This window comes from Oryzias latipes, chromosome 16, assembly GCF_002234675.1.
Source record: "Oryzias latipes chromosome 16, ASM223467v1".
Lineage (NCBI taxonomy): Eukaryota > Metazoa > Chordata > Actinopteri > Beloniformes > Adrianichthyidae > Oryzias > Oryzias latipes.
The window spans coordinates 20,707,520-20,723,846 of NC_019874.2; the positions used below are offsets into that span (position 1 = coordinate 20,707,520).

General features: G+C 40.5%; 2 protein-coding genes across 2 annotated transcripts; one reads left to right on the plus strand and one right to left on the minus strand.

Moving 5' to 3' along the window:
* Positions 1 to 1,298: 1,298 nt before the first annotated feature.
* Positions 1,299 to 8,985, minus strand: LOC101157726 (flotillin-1). Its single transcript, XM_011485475.3, has 13 exons — positions 8,862 to 8,985; positions 6,504 to 6,554; positions 6,102 to 6,177; positions 5,854 to 5,944; positions 5,622 to 5,765; positions 5,433 to 5,552; positions 4,841 to 4,936; positions 4,602 to 4,754; positions 4,311 to 4,492; positions 4,172 to 4,217; positions 3,894 to 4,031; positions 3,333 to 3,497; positions 1,299 to 2,996 (listed from the first exon to the last, which is right to left on the minus strand). The coding sequence occupies exons 1-13, from the start codon at positions 8,965 to 8,967 to the stop codon at positions 2,967 to 2,969; spliced, it is 1,398 nt and encodes a 465-aa protein (XP_011483777.2). The 5' UTR covers positions 8,968 to 8,985; the 3' UTR covers positions 1,299 to 2,966.
* A 3,251-nt stretch (positions 8,986 to 12,236) lies between these two features.
* LOC101157969 (tubulin beta chain) lies at positions 12,237 to 16,135 on the plus strand. Its single transcript, XM_004077997.4, has 5 exons — positions 12,237 to 12,386; positions 14,412 to 14,520; positions 14,647 to 14,757; positions 14,842 to 15,086; positions 15,172 to 16,135. Exons 1-5 carry the CDS (start codon positions 12,330 to 12,332, stop codon positions 15,982 to 15,984), a joined length of 1,335 nt encoding a protein of 444 aa, XP_004078045.1. The 5' UTR covers positions 12,237 to 12,329; the 3' UTR covers positions 15,985 to 16,135.
* Positions 16,136 to 16,327: the final 192 nt, after the last annotated feature.

The window sequence follows — 16,327 nt, forward strand, 5'->3', positions numbered from 1 at the left end:
ACCTTTTTTCTTCAATGATTTGTGATCTTCACTAGTGTCTGTGGATTACAAGAAATCCTCTTCACCTTTATCCCCCTTTGTCATGGTAGGGAGAACACGTCAATGTAAGGGTGGGGTCATAGGATAGCACAAGGGTTAAATCCTCAACTCTGTGTAAACTATAATAACGTCAGGGTACCCCCCTCCCCTTCTTACTGTTTTACTCATTTGACCTCAGCCACATCTCCTTTCAATGACCCACATCCACAGTTTTTTGTGGACAAATGTGAAACCATGAGGACCAGACAACAGCAGTCCCCCTGTCTGCAATTGATCATGCTCCAAGAAATGTCTGAACTCCACCTTTGAAAGATACAGATGCATGAATGCTCCAACGGACTCCTCAGAAGAGGAGAATCTTCAGCTTCCAGTGAGACATACGATCACTAACTTGAAGGGCTTTTCCAGGCTGAAACAATGGATGGAAAAATCTTCAGTTGAACTTTTTTTTTTTTTTTTTTTAATCTTCCTCCACCTGTATCTTGTTGTGACTTAGTCACAAAGGAAAGTCCCGAAATTCCGCCACCCGCTGCACTTTAATGCTATGTACCCCGAACAATCTAATCATTTTACTGCAATAATCATGCTAAGATATCTAACAAGGCATCGGGGATAGCTGCAAACGTATTGCCAAACCAAGAGATGTAAAATATTGTTCAAATAATGGATTGGCATCTGCATCCATGTCTGACCACCATCACAAACTTTCAGTGCGCTGTGATTTCTTTTTTTTTTTTACTCGCTCAACCAAATGAATCACTGTAACTTGAAAATGGGCTGTAAATCCTCAGATCTCTGCAGGATGGAACCATTGAGCATTAATCCGACTGTGGCAGAACACATTTTTCTGCCATACTGACTGTACAGCGCACCCAATCAGCTTCATGGAGGATCTCAGTGATGCTCAAGCCGTTTGTTTGGCTCATTTTTGATACACTGTAGTTCCATGGAAATCTTTTTGACTATAAGTACTGACTTCATGATGTCTGGTTTAGTCTTTTTGTGTCTGAATCTGAACATATCAGTACATGTATATATCCTGAGCAAAGAATAACTGTTTCCTTTACTAATATATAGAAACTCCTGTTCCATTTTGGGGCTTCTTCCTTTCTGTAGAATGCTTGCTGCCTTCATGCTGTTATTATTCATGGTGTTGTCTATTTTTGTAGATGTTTTAATAAAGTAAGCCTTTTCAAATAATCAAAATGAGCTTCATCCTCTGTCTGTGGAGAAAATATTCAGTAAACAAGACCACTGGCTTTGTTTTAGTGAATAAATCCTTTTATTTTGTTTGTTTACTACTGAGAAATTTGATGATTCATACAAGCAGCTTCACTTTACTTGGAAGATAAATATTTATTTCTACTAAGAAAGTCATGCAACAAATTTTCAATGCCTTTTCCCAGTAAGACACAAAAGCATTGAGACTAGTTTGGCTTTCATCTGAAGACCGATGGCTTGAGATCCGTTTGACGAGAAGGAGAGTTTCCCTAAGGAAGCTCAGTCTGATTGAGGGGTCTGACCAGGCACTTGGCGGCGACAGAATCCAAAAAGCAGAGTAAAAACTTTAGAAAATGTCTAAAAGTAATATTAATCGGATATTAAGTCAGTATAAATACATATATGAACTAAAGAGAGCAGCTAAAACCTAAAACTCAGCTTGAGTTTTGAATCATAATATAGAAAATATTACAAGAAATCTAAAATTGCTTTAGATTATCTATGCATACGTATTCACCAAGTCTTTAGAAAACAGTAGGTAAAAGATGTAACTATATAAAAAAACGGTTGCTGCTGCAAATCAACATCAATGCTGCTTTTCCACCACAAGATACTTTCAGTGCTCATACAGGAAAACCTCAGCATCTTCCCACCAACAACTTCCACCCCCATCAACTGAGAAAACCTTTTCACTCACCAGCAGCAACTGCACACAAAAAAAAAAGGAAAGTCGCTAAACTTAGCTATTTCCCTAAAAAAAAAATATCGTTTTTGTGCCACTAATGGTTAAAATTACAACTTTATTGTTCGTTTTGGATCCTTTACCCATCTGCAGGTTGAAGGTCAGATTACTGGTGATGGTTGAAGCGTGTATACTTTAGGAAAAGTCTTAACTTTTTCCATACGTTCCACTCATTTCAGAGTCAGCATTTTAAAGCCTCCTTGAAGGGGCTGTTGGATTCAGGCCGGTTGGCATCTCTCTGATTGAATGTCCGGAGTTTTGAGGAACCTTTTGCTGGGAAAACACTTTCGATAGAGACATGATTTGGAGGAGGACATATGTTTGACTGACCTTAAAAACATTTTTAGGTAGATTAAAGCCTTTAAAGTAACAGTTCATGATAATTACTGCAGGGATTTCTCAGTAGATCAAACATTTACAAAAGATTGTTATTTTTCATCGCTACACAAAACTTCACAGATAAAGACCTCAGCAACTCTACAGTCCACTCTGTAGCTGTCAACTACAGGAAATAGGCACACATTTTGTTATAATAATGACTAGAACATTGAGACTTCTGTAGTGAAGATTGAAGGCAGCATGATGTTACCTCACTGAGTTTTACTCGTCTAAAAGGCACAAAACTAAAGGCTTCCATTTTCCATATTCTTTAATTTAGTAACAATGTTGTTCTGCAGGGAAACTGCAGTCACTTTAAAGTAAAACGCTGCATACATCTAAGCGGTTAAACGACAGACAGGAGTGGTTCCTTCAACTAGACTGTTTTTTGTGTGACTTTGCACAGATGCAGGGCCACCAGCTGAAAAGACACAAATGAGGAAGAATGTTGGGAAAACATGCAGATAAAACGGTAGAATGGGAACGTTGGGTGGTGCTGATTCAATGGCGTGAGCACGTGCTGCAGACGCAATGATGTCAGACTTGGCGTGACGGATTATTTCAGGCGCCTCCCTCAGTCCTCTCCTTAATGGGCGCGGGCCCTTTTCCCAGCAGCCTGGAAGAAATGTCCGATTTTTAATGCTCAGCATTTGGTCTCAGCTTAAGCAGATTTTATTCATCTGCCCTTTTGAGACTACAGTTAGAGGTTATGATGGACGTTCATTGCAGCTGTCGCTACTAACATGCAGGCTTTAAACAAAAAGGATGTTACAGCTTCTTCTGTTTAATTTAGTTCACTCATTCTCTGATTTACCTATTTGTTTTCTGCTACTTGATTGATTTCTCATCAACTGGATGGAAGCAAGCATCCAGCAGCTCCTGACCCTCAGAGTTAAAACCCTGAAGACTTAAGGAGAAGAGTTTTCTTTTTCCCAGCTGGACTGCAGAATACCTGTGAGATGTCGATTCCTGTGAGTTTCTCCAAGGCGCTTGGCACCCGGGTCATGATGTCCAGCACCTCCCCTGCGAGTTTGGCTGCTCCCACCTCTGAGCCGCCGCTGGACACCATGGTGATCTTCTGGGCGTGTGACAGTGGCTCACTGATGGCCTCTGCCATCTGCACAACAACACAGGAGGCATTATAGATCAGCAGGAATCCCAAACATTCAAAACATTTGCATTTGGAAGTCGGTAAGTTACTGTGTTTAAGGGCCTGATGCCAGTAAAAATGAGAATTACAAACATTTTACAATATAAATAAATCAAGCAAAACTAATTTAGATGTTGAAAAGTGACAGAAACAACAGTAAATTATTATTACATCAACATGTAAAACAGAGGTTAAGTAAGATAATATAAATGTTACGAAAAGTCCACATTTTACTGACGGATCAGGAATCCCCTCTTTTGTCAAATATTGAGGTATTTTATTTATTTAAAACATCTTCTTGGTCTGCCCTTCATCTATGGCGGGTGACTACAGGAGCTTTTATTTTGTAGGAGTTAAACTGACCAGTGGGAGTTTCTCCAGCAGCAAATCCACCATAGCTCCCTCTTTGTATTGCTTGAAGGCCTCTGCCTTTTTGGCCATCTGCTCGGCCTCGGCGCGGCCTTTGGCCTCCATAGCAAAAGCCTCGGCCTCGCCTTTCATCTGCGTGAACAAGAACAGACAGGGCTGTGAGGACAGAGCTGGGAGAGCAGACGAACAAGAAAAAAGAAAACTTTAAAATGTTTGCTACTAAGCAAGTAATGAAAGATCTATCGGGAGAAATCAGACATGGCAGTTCTCACTTTGATGGACTCAGCCTCTGCCTCAGCCTCCATGATGAGCTGCGCACTGTCCCACACAGGAGAAATCGAACGTTACTATAAAGGCTCCAGCTCGGATTAAAAAGCTGCAAAGTGAGCATTTTTAACCGTTGGAACTCACCGCTGGGCCTCGGCCAACTTCTCTAGCCTGTATCTCTCCGCATCTGCCGGCTTCATAACTTTGGCCTCCAGCTCCTTTTCCTTGCGGATTATTTCCTGTTCCTGCAGCATGATCTGCTGCGTGCGCTCCACCACCAGAACCTGCATCTTCTCCTCCTCGATGCACTGCTTTGTCTTGGCTACCTGGAATATGTAATGCAAACCACTTACAGTGAAAGCTAAGCAGAGAGGATTTAGAAGCTGGAAAGGTCCCAAAACAAATAAATGTCACACGATGAGAAGAAACCACTACCTGAAGCTGGTAGGCCATTTCTGACTCGGCCTTCTTGGCGTTGACCTCCTTGTCGTACGCCGCTTTCTTCAGTTCATAATCTCTTTGGGCTTTAGCCATTTCAATCTCGTTCTTGTACTGAGCAGACACCTTCTCCTGCATGGCCCGGGCCTCCTGTAGGCGGCAACAGACAGACAAAAGAGGGTCAAAAAGATGCCGTTCTTTACCAGATCTTTCTTTCTCGCATTTGCGTGGTTTACTTTGATGACAGAATCCCGCTTGTACTGAGCCTCTCCAATCCTGGCGTCCTTCTGGACCTGGGCCGTTCGCGCCTTACCCAGTGAGTTAAGGTAGTCCTGCAGTTATGACAGACAGTCAGGATTAAAGCAACACAGCAAACATGCAACAAGCATTCAGCATATTCCTAAATTACCACATCAATAGATGGAACTAGTGACACTAGGAAGGACAAAATGTCTATATTATTTTGCTACTAACAGGACTTTTCAAACAAGATGAACTGAGAAAAAAAGTCTGCGCCTTTTTTTGCTGAATAAACAGAGCCTCTGGTGTAACATGATCTGTATGAAAACAAGAACAAAAAGACGCTGGAGAGTGTACAGACATGCCCAGGGCAAAAATGAAGCCAGGCAACTCAATTCAGACAGGAAGTGCAACTGTGGTGCATAGAAAACGCCAGAGAAGCACTTAAGACTATATTAGGACTGAAGACAGGATGAGAGACTGTCTTCATCATTGGAGGGCAATTAAACTGAGAGGAAACACAGTGACCATAAAAGCTTTTGTGGGAGGAGCCTCTTCACACATACTGATGGAAAAATGAAAAAGTACCTGATCGTCGTGAACGTCTTTGAGCGTGTAGCTGACGACACCAATCCCCATGTTGACCAGGTCAGACGAGGCCACTTTGAAGACCTGCTCGGAGAACTTCTTCCGGTCCTGGTAGATCTCCTACACACCAGCACATTGATGTGAGCTTCTCTTTGGAACGCTGGGACCAATCGACTATTTAACACAAACCTCCACGGTTAAATGAGCGATGATGGCTCGCTGATGACCCTCCAGCGTCTCCAGCGCAATCTCGGAAATCTCACGCTCGGATTTGCCCATGAACATCTGACAGGCAGTGGCCAGCATCTCCTTGTTCTGGCCCTGGATTTTCACCTAAAAATATATACATATGCGTAACACAACACGGATGGAATCCTTTCTAAGTTTGATCTTGACATTTGGGTCATAAAAGAAAACACACCTGTGCAATGCCGGTGACAGAGATGGGGACGCCGTGGCGAGTGTAGACTTTGTCACTCTTCACATTTAGAGTCAAGGTGTTGAGAGAGATTCTGAAAGTCAAAGAAAAACAATAAACTAACAGTAGACATGACAGTTTAGACAGGAGAAGATTGAATGCAAAATGACAGCAGTTCTGCTAACGGCTGACGGTGGAGGCTGTGATTTTCTTGTGTGTGGTCTAAATAAAATGAGAGGAACCTGGATTACCTTTGAATCTTCTGAATACATGGGAAGACGAACACTCTCCCTCCAGCTATCATTAGAGGTGGAGCACGTCCACAGCCTGGAGGATCAGAGGAGGGGGAGGAGCATAAGCACCAGAAGCGACACCACTCAGCAAAATACAGCTACTTAGCTTGAAACGGAAACTCTCATTCCTGAAACATTTCTGATGACATGTTATAACAGTACAGAAGTAGCCATAGCCTCTTATTGTGCTCTTTATCATGCCGGTCCTGAGTGAATGCCCAACGTCTGTACACAAACCTCCACTAGCCAACATGTAGTAACCACAGAAACATTTCTAGCCATACTCAAACATCATAAAAGCTAAAACTTAAATATGTCAATGTGCTGTGTCACTATAGACAATCAACAAGGAGCTATTACCAGACACCACCATGGCTTCATTGGGTCCACAAGTGTAAAACATCCTGATGCCTGCGGAGAAACGACAGCATGACCATCTTCTCAGAACAGACTGTTGTTTACAAAATTCTAAAACAAAGGTAGAACAACAACAATGCAAAAATACTCCATGGGAAATCCTGTTTAGCATTCAAATAAATGCAATCAAATGAGGGTTTTTGTTTATTTTTATCACAGAACATCACTATATCAATATTTGTTTTCTAAATGATTCATTATAGTGTACTATTTTAGCTCTCTAGGACACAAAGGCAGTCAATTTTAAATTAGGCACAGTTTTGACCATCGTATGCATGCATCCATTCTCTAGTCGCTATGAAGCATGACAAGAAAGTGGGGCACGAGGGACAAAAACTCAACACTGAACTTTGTATGATATTTTCCACTTGGCTTTGTGCCACTCGGTTCTGTTTACTGTTGTTTTTTTGTTGTTGTCGAAACTCTTTTTTTTTTTAAAGTAGAACACAGAGTGATGGGAAACGTCACATGAATGCATACAAAGGTTCACTTTTAGATAGTAAAGGCTATCTATAAGGACACTATTACTAACTTCAAGCAACATGCTGTTTCAGTTGGAGACGATAGATGGAATACAGATGGAAAGTTTCATAATTTTTTTTAAATTTAATTTGCAGCTTTAAAGACCCATTCGGATAAAAACGGTGGTTTTAACATGTTGTGTGGCATTTTTCTCACGATGGAGGACATGTATAAAGAAAATTAAGTTTAAAAACACATTTCTGAGTATTTCTTTTTCCAAAGTGTTGTGAATCAGGAAAAGGCAAAAATAATGCCTTGAAAAAGTGCGTAGGTGTGGTAAAACCTACAACAGGCCACAAGCTCCCTGCTTCGCTCCATTCCAAAGCATCCACTTTTAGACGACTAGATCCGTGTACGTCTTTGTTTTCCTTGTCTGAGCTGGTATCTGGCTCAAAACTGTACGGATGGATGGATGGCTTAAATATTGCTCGCCATTTTTGTTGCACCGATAATATTAGGTTGGGGGTGTGAGGGACTGAAAGCTAGCGGAAGAGCATGCAAAGAAAGGGATGATGGGAAGTGGAAGAAGGCTTACTCAGTGCCAACGCTGAAAATTCAGAGGTGAGTTTCTAACGAACTACTGCCGCTCTGCAGAAACTATGTCCCAGAAAACTACACATACTTTGATTTTGGCTAAAAACAGCATAATCACAACTAAGAGACCACTGGAAACTTTAAGATTAGGGGAACTAAACAAAAAGATCACAACTTAGTACTTTACCATAGAAAATAGTTGAAAAACCTAGGCATTTATAGAAGTGTAATCATATATGTCCTCTTTTAAAATAATAAATCACTTTTTTTTATATTGAAACTATTTTGATTAAATAAAATGAATGACCTTATATGTTAATCTAGGATATTTTAAACAAAGCGGCCAAACAATTTTCTATTTGACAATAAATAAAAAATACGTTTTCAACCTAAATGCTGGACATATTTTTTTTAATTTTTGTTCCAACTACAGTAGAAATTTTTAAGCTGATTTTTGTTTGTTTGTTTGTTTATAGTCTCACACACATATACATATATATATATATATAGAGAGAGAGAAAGATTTTAATAGGTTTTTAGAAAGTATTATGAATATTACAAACCAGTTAATCTCTCAAACACACTTCTAAGAACATAATGTTCAATAGTTTTCCCTAAAGTGGATGTACAAATCACAGAAGGTTAGTTAGGAGAGAAAAACCAAACTATTGTTAATAGTTTGGTTAAAGACACAGTAAACATGTATTGCATTGTTTATAATTAATACCTCTATTACTTTTTAAGCCTATGAATGATTATCTTTAATTGGTCTTTAATTACCTAAGCTACCTGGAGATTATATATATGTGAAGCATCTCTATGTGAACACAGAACCGTTGGAACAGAAACGAACACATGCTAGCGTCAATCACATAGAGTCCGTTTTTATGTTTTCGTCAAGAACATTAAGGGCTCCTCCCTCCCTCTACTAGAAAGACATTATTCACTAGTACTACCTCCTGGCACCATGTTCCAAAGTCACGCTAAAAGGTTTTAAAAGGCTCGCGAGGCTAATGAAAACGGAAGAAACCATTTCATATCGCATGAACGTTACGTTAGCTTAAATATCGACGATGGACGGGGGGGATATACAATAGTCATAGTGAAATGACGCGGGGGAAATTTTGTAACGAAAGAGAAAAGGGATTCATAAATGTAAACAACTAAAAATCAGTACAGATAATAATAATAAACAAATGTTTCAATTAGTAATTTGCTTGTATATATACAAGGAAAGGCACAAACCGCTAATAAAAAGAGTAGGTAGTAGGTAGGTTCCTCTTCTGCTGGGATCACCGTCGGTAGAGCCAGAAGTTCTGAAGTATAGGAAACGCTGTTTGACCACTCCCATTTCCTCACGGTCTTCTGACTGTCGCCACCTAGCGGTGGAGTCTGGATTCACTGGATTTCCTCAGACTTTGCTCCACAAGATTTCAGTAAATTATCTCAGTTTGTGTTCAGATTCCTATCTTAATGAATGCAGTGTATGATAGCTTAAAAAAGCTGGGATATGTGTCAACTTTTTAACTCATCTTAAATCCTAAAAGATTATATAGTTTGTTAAGAATCACCCACACATTTTCAAATTCGTATACTTTTAATGAATGTCTGATTTGAAGGAAAAATGTTCAAATGAAGAACACAACTTCAATAAAAAAAATAACAACTACAAGCTAGTATTGAATTATAATTATAATGTCTATGTTAAGATTCACTGTTTTGGACATCATGAGAAATGTCTCTTAAAAATGTCTGTATTCATATGGTTTAAAATAAGTCATACCAGGGGTCTGCAACCTGCAGCTCCAGAGTCACATGGCTCTTTTACCCCTCTATTATGGCTCTCTGGTTAAATAAAAATATACAATTTTTTATTTTAAAAGTAACTGTAAAGTAAAAATTGAGTAAGTAGTAAAGTTTGTTTTTTTAAAGAAGGTCAACTAACTTTATTTAAGTCTATTACAAACAATTGAAGGACAGTACGTGTCACAAGTCAAACTAAAACAGTTTGACAGGTTTTTATGTGCCATGTACTACAGAAAATCAATTCGAGGTCCGTAATTGAGGCGCACTGGATTATAAAGCAGATTTTTTATTTTTATACAAATTCAAGGATTTTTACGACGGAGTATTAGGGCCACCAAAAAAAAAAATTAGAGCCACCAAAAAAAAAAAAAAAAAGTAAAATTACGAGATTTTATCTCGTAAATTTAGGAGATAAAAACTCGTAAATTTACGACTTTTTATCTCATAAATTTACGACTTTTTATCTCATAAATTTACGAGAAAAAAGTCGTAGATTAAGGAAAAAACACCGAAGTTGTCCGTTTATCGGAGCCTAGCTTGAAGATGAAGTATGTGGAGCCTTTTGTGAAGCTTCATTTCCGGATTATTATAGGTTTAAAACAAAGAAATTCTGAACCTTTTGGCGACTCAAAATCAGATTATTTTCCGTGTAGCAGTCTTTCCGGGGTTCAGTGTCAGTAAAGCGGAGTTTAATATGTAAAATAAGGAGCTCAGAGACACGTTTGGGTGTAGACAATCGCTGCAGCCTTTATTCTCATTTTCATTCACATTTTCTGAAGTTCATTTGTCTCATTACGTCATGAACCTGTCATCCCAACACCAATGCGGAAGTAAACAGTGTTACAAACGCCCCCTCCTGCAGATGAAATGTCCCGTTTCAGCATAAAACAATAAAGAGGAATGAAAATAGTGTTTTATATTAGCTTTGGAACGTTGAAAATGCCAAAAAAAGTGCTCCTCCTTTTGTGTGACGGAAGCGTCACACAGACGTAGAGTCTTGTCTTTGGTGGAGGAAGAAAGGATTCAAGCAAACAGCTGCAGGGACACCGACGACGGCTTCATCGGGCTGCAGAGATCCTGCAAACCAACCATCAATAAATAAAACTTTAATGAATCGTAAATCAAACAAATGACCTTCCAGACATTTGGAACGTTATCAATAAACATTCAGCTCACCTGTTCAACAAAGTTTAGTCGGTCTGCTCTGCTGCTGCACGGCGTTCACCTGCTGCTCTGCATGCTCACTTCCACTGTAATCTCCTAAAATTACGACTTTTTTTCTCCTAAATTTACGAGTTTTTATCTCCTAAATTTACGAGTTTGTATCTCCTAAATTTACGAGATAAAATCTCGTAATTTTACTTTTTTTTTTTTTGGTGGCTCTAATTTTTTTTTTTTTTTTTGGTGGCCCTAATACTCCGTCGTAGATTTTAAATGAACTTTTAGGTTTGAAAAATATGTTAAGAGTTGCTTCATTTGCTCTGATTAAATATTTGCTGGTCAGATTTGCAATTTCTGGCTGAGATGCATCACAAATGGTAATATTTATTGTATGTTGTTTTCTTCATTTTAAGATGAAAACCAACAACAGATCACATTTGCCCATTCATACTCCACCACTTCCTCTAACAGATAGAGAAGCACGTTGGCACACAGGTACTTTAAATAAAGAGACTTTAGTTTAAAAGGGTAGTGAAAGAACATTTAAAGATAAATAAAACATCTTCCAAGGCAATGCATTTGAAAAGGCTGAATGCCTGATGTACTCTTTGATTTAAGCCCATACCCAAACTGCTGCATCCTTAGAAATATTTTTGCTATAATAAAGTGTTAATAAATTAACACAATATCAAATGTTGTTATTTAGGAAATCAAATGTAATACAATCTCAACAGCCACTTTATTAGATACTCCTTTTTAGTAGTGGGATGGACCTCTTTTGCCTTCAGAACTGCCTAAATCCTTTGTGCCATAGATTCAACAAGGTACTGGAAACATTCCTCAGAGAGTTTGGTACACACGGACATGACAGCATCACACAGTTGCTGCAGATTTGTCTGCTGCACATCCAAGATGTCGATCTGCTGTTCCACCGCATTCCAAAGGTTATCTATTGGTTGAGGTCTTGTGACTGTGGAGGCCGTTTGACTGCAGTGAACTCATTGTCAGTTTCAAGAAACCAGACTGAGAAGATTCCAGCTTTATGACATGGAGCCTTATTCTGCTGGAAGTAGACATCTGAAGATGTCCATCCCTTTATTTAGTCATAAAGGGATGTAGCCATAAAGGGATTTAGGAGAAGAAAGGGGCATCTCTACCTAAAAAGAGTAAATTTCCATCAAATAAATATTGAAAACCATTTAAGAAGATGGTTTACGGAGGTAAATATACACATTTAACTTTGTAGTTGGCTGCAAAGAGTTTAAGAGTTTAAAACAGGGGACACTGCACAAAAGAACATTAATCACATGAAATGTGAAAAGATGTGTTGTGCCAGGTTGTGGCAAAATTGCTGTTTTCTGCGCAGTAACATATGTATTGTCACTTTACAGCATTGGACAAAGCTTCACCAAATAAACACATGTCTGCATAACAGCTGTAATGGATCATTCTGGGTATTTCAGGACACCAGCTGGTAAGATTCCGGTCAATATCTCTTTTCATCTGCCACTCCCTGAACTGCATGAGTGTCGTTCCTCCCTCTGGGCTGTCCCTCCCATCTCCCGTTCCCCCGTCTGCAGACGCGTAGTGGGGCGTGGCCTCGGCCTTGTCTCCGCCCCCAGCTGTAACCTGGAAACGCTCCACCCATATAAATGCATTGTCTGGCATTCCGACTCAGAAGGCTGAACCCGGCGCGTGCCCGTCCGTCCACTTCTTGTCGTTCTATTCTAAGCGTTAGCATCCACAATGAGGGAAATTGTGCACATCCAGGCCGGCCAGTGCGGTAACCAGATTGGAGCAAAGGTGAGAAAACAAAATATTAAAAATATGTTTGCTTTGTATTGGAAAAAAAAAAAAAATTGTGAGTTCAATTTCAAAATCTGTTACTCTTCCAGCATACTTTATATGAAAAGTCAGAAGATGTAATCTGTGAGCAGCAGGAGCTCTTTGATTCTTTTGTGCTTTTCTGTGTGCATATGATTGCGGTAGTGGGTGGGTGTGTGGAGCTGCGCCCTGCAGCCCGTGCGTGGAAATAACGGGACTCTTGTGTCTCGGGCCTTTGTGCTCTTAACTCCGGGCGTGTCTGCGTTGGAAAAGCGTGGATTCAGAGAACCGCGAGACATTGTTGTCTCGAGAGCAGAGACGCCGGGGTGAAGGGAGAGATCTGGCTGTTTTACTACAGGCTGCACTCCGCTTTTTTTCTTTGTTTGGCTCGGGCGGCTGGAACTGCTATTCCAGACAACGAGTAGGAGGCGGACGAGAGCCCACGATTTTTAATTTGAATTCTTTTTCATTTTCCTAAATAAATATCTATTGGATTAATCAACTTTTTTTTAATAGAGTAAAGTCTGCATGCAGTTGAGGCAGACTGCAGCTGAAACCGCTGAGTGAGAGGAGCTCTGGAAGGGTGTGGCATGAATAACTTAAACAGAAAATGTTGGAAAAACGTCTAAAGAATTATAGTTACCATTGTCAAATGTGTTTTTGTTTCCACTCGATTTAAAAACATTTCAGAGAATTTGACCTTTTAGACCAAGAAAAATACTTTTTCCTTGCAGTTCTTACAAACCCACCGACAGTCTTGGAGCAACATCTGCAGTTTGTAATAAATTTCCAAGGTTTATAATAGCCATGTCACCCCCCCCCCCCCTTTTTTTAATATATGGTAACAAGCAATTTTCTGTCATAAAAATATTATGCCATCAAGATCATTTAAAGTGTTTGGGGAGAATGGTCCAGATTGTAAATGATGCTTTATCATTGTCATGGCAACCTAATGGCAGAGATGCTTGTATCATGAAGAGCCAGACCTCTCTTTGTAATCAATGTCTTTCCTTCCCCTAAACCAAATTATGAGCAGGGTGGGGGGAGGAAACGGCTGATGCACAGTGGGTGAAGTCAATGGGTTTTAATTTGACTTTATATGCAGCTCCACACTGCGTATGTCATTTACATAAAAAACAGTTATAGCTGCATTAAAAATGGTTTTTAAAAAGTAAAAAAAAAGTTACAAATTTTTAGACCTCCTTTTCTTCCCTAATTATGAAATGAGTGCTGACTTGGCAGGGGATGTTCGCTTCAGTTCCCTCAGGACTTATTGACTGAGCTGTCCGGTGGATTTGATTGACAGAAACACTGAGCAGCTCCACTGTTGTAAATTGGGTCAGGGTGTGGCTTTCCGACTGTCCTCATTCTTTCACTGGGATTCTCAGTCTTACTGATTGCCATTTTCTGGCATCGCTGTTATCTGTCCAGCAATTTCTATGTTTGTCATTTTAAACTGGACACGCCTTTTGCTTAGTTGGCACCATGCACTGTTAGCAATTTTGTTTTTTTAATCTCTTTGACACTCAGCTGCAATACAGCAAGCTTGCATAGATTACTGTAAATCCTCTTTTGGCAGCTTTTTGGGAAAATGGCAGGAACCTCTTATCACAAAATGTCTCAAAAATGCATAAAATCAAAGTGGGGCTGTCATGTGAAAAAAATGGATTTAAATACATATTCTAATACTTAGTGTTTTAGTGTGGACTGTTTTGCATGTTGAATTTATTCCCAGCTTTCCATGTGGAAGGATCTGTTGCGCCTTTGTGCTTCCTCCACAGATGTCAGATGTGAAAGCAATGCATTCTGCACAGTCATCATTTAGCAGCTGTGGAAATGTCAACAGGGGACATTTAAACTATGGCTTTCTGTAAAGGGGAAATATTTTGCCATTGCCATCAAAAAAAAAAAGTGCAAACCCTCTGCTTTTTCACTTAAAACCTCCAGCCTCATAAGCTGCGTGGTTAATGCGTAGATGTGACAGGAAATACCTTCCATTTGCAGTTCTGGGAAGTCATCAGCGATGAGCATGGCATCGATCCCACGGGGACCTACCATGGAGACAGTGACCTGCAGCTGGACAGGATTAGTGTCTACTACAATGAGGCCACAGGTATAGTATTTAGAGGATTTTATTGTATGGCTTTGCATGTGCTTAGTTCTTAACACTGCATTATATTCTACTTTTTTGTTTAAATAATCTTTTCTCTGCATTTTCTTCCTTTATTCTGTATTGAAGGAGGGAAATATGTGCCTCGGGCCATCCTAGTAGACTTGGAGCCTGGTACTATGGACTCTGTGAGGTCTGGACCCTTTGGGCAGATCTTCAGACCTGACAACTTTGTGTTTGGTGGGTGCAATTAAAGCAGCATTTTTGAAATGCTTTGTTACCAGACAAAAAGGGGCTAACTCCAATACTGGAACCTCATCTCAGGTCAAAGCGGTGCTGGAAACAACTGGGCCAAGGGTCATTACACAGAGGGGGCTGAGCTGGTGGACTCGGTCCTGGATGTGGTCCGTAAGGAGTCTGAGAGCTGTGACTGCCTGCAGGGCTTCCAGCTCACTCACTCTCTTGGTGGCGGAACAGGATCCGGAATGGGAACTCTGCTCATCAGCAAGATCCGTGAGGAGTACCCTGACCGCATCATGAACACTTTCAGCGTGGTGCCTTCTCCCAAGGTAAATTACTCTTGCAATATCACATTTTATTCTAATCTTATATTCTGTTGCCAGTCATAAAAGAATGAAATGTTTGTGTTCACAGGTGTCAGACACAGTGGTCGAGCCATACAATGCCACCCTATCAGTTCACCAGCTTGTGGAGAACACAGATGAAACGTACTGCATTGACAACGAAGCTCTGTACGACATTTGCTTCCGTACTCTTAAACTTACTACACCCACCTACGGAGACCTTAACCATCTGGTTTCTGCCACCATGAGCGGCGTCACCACCTGCCTGCGATTCCCAGGCCAACTCAACGCAGATCTACGCAAACTGGCCGTCAACATGGTGCCTTTCCCCCGTTTGCACTTCTTCATGCCCGGCTTCGCTCCCCTAACCAGTAGGGGCAGCCAACAGTACCGTGCACTCACAGTCCCAGAGCTCACCCAGCAGGTGTTCGATGCCAAGAACATGATGGCCGCATGTGACCCTCGTCACGGCCGCTATCTTACAGTTGCAGCCGTGTTCCGTGGTCGCATGTCCATGAAAGAGGTAGACGAGCAGATGCTCAACGTGCAGAACAAGAACAGCAGCTACTTTGTCGAGTGGATCCCCAACAACGTCAAGACGGCCGTGTGTGACATTCCACCTCGCGGCCTGAAGATGGCCGTCACTTTCATTGGCAACAGCACAGCCATCCAGGAGCTGTTTAAGCGAATCTCCGAACAGTTTACAGCCATGTTCAGACGTAAAGCTTTCTTGCACTGGTACACAGGCGAAGGCATGGATGAGATGGAGTTCACCGAAGCAGAGAGCAACATGAACGACCTCGTGTCTGAGTACCAGCAGTACCAAGATGCCACTGCAGAGGAAGAGGGGGAATTTGAGGAGGAAGCAGATGAAGATGCTTGAAGCTTCAAATGCTTAAACAAAACAAAACAAAACACTCAATGGAACAAACGACAAGTAGTCAAGAAACCAACGGTGTCAAGAGCATAGGTAGAATTCAACATTAGCTTCCAGTAGAAATCCCCTGTCTTTAAAAATAAATTTGGAAAATGAATCCTGTTGAATCCTCTTATTTATGATGCACCCTTTGCATTTCAGTTCACAGAACAAGATATAAAGGAATAATGCTAGAAAACATGTATGTATGAAAACGCATGCATTTCTGCGTAATATACAGCCATGAAAGCACATAATTCCACAAGCACAATATTACAGTTAAAAGGAGAAAAACATTTAGATTGAGCTT

Coding starts and splice junctions, on each gene's coding strand:
- LOC101157726 (XM_011485475.3), bottom strand. CDS start 8,967: ATGGGAGTGGTCAAACAGCGTTTCCTATACTTCAGAACTTCTGGCTCT. Junction 6,555..8,861: donor ACCTACTCTTTTTATTAGCG/GTTTGTGCCTTT, acceptor GTTTCTCCGCAG/GCATCAGGATGTTTTACACT. Junction 5,945..6,101: donor TGTATTCAGAAGATTCAAAG/GTAATCCAGGTT, acceptor TTTGACTTTCAG/AATCTCTCTCAACACCTTGA.
- LOC101157969 (XM_004077997.4), top strand. CDS start 12,330: ATGAGGGAAATTGTGCACATCCAGGCCGGCCAGTGCGGTAACCAGATT. Junction 14,521..14,646: donor CTACTACAATGAGGCCACAG/GTATAGTATTTA, acceptor TCTGTATTGAAG/GAGGGAAATATGTGCCTCGG. Junction 14,758..14,841: donor ACCTGACAACTTTGTGTTTG/GTGGGTGCAATT, acceptor ACCTCATCTCAG/GTCAAAGCGGTGCTGGAAAC.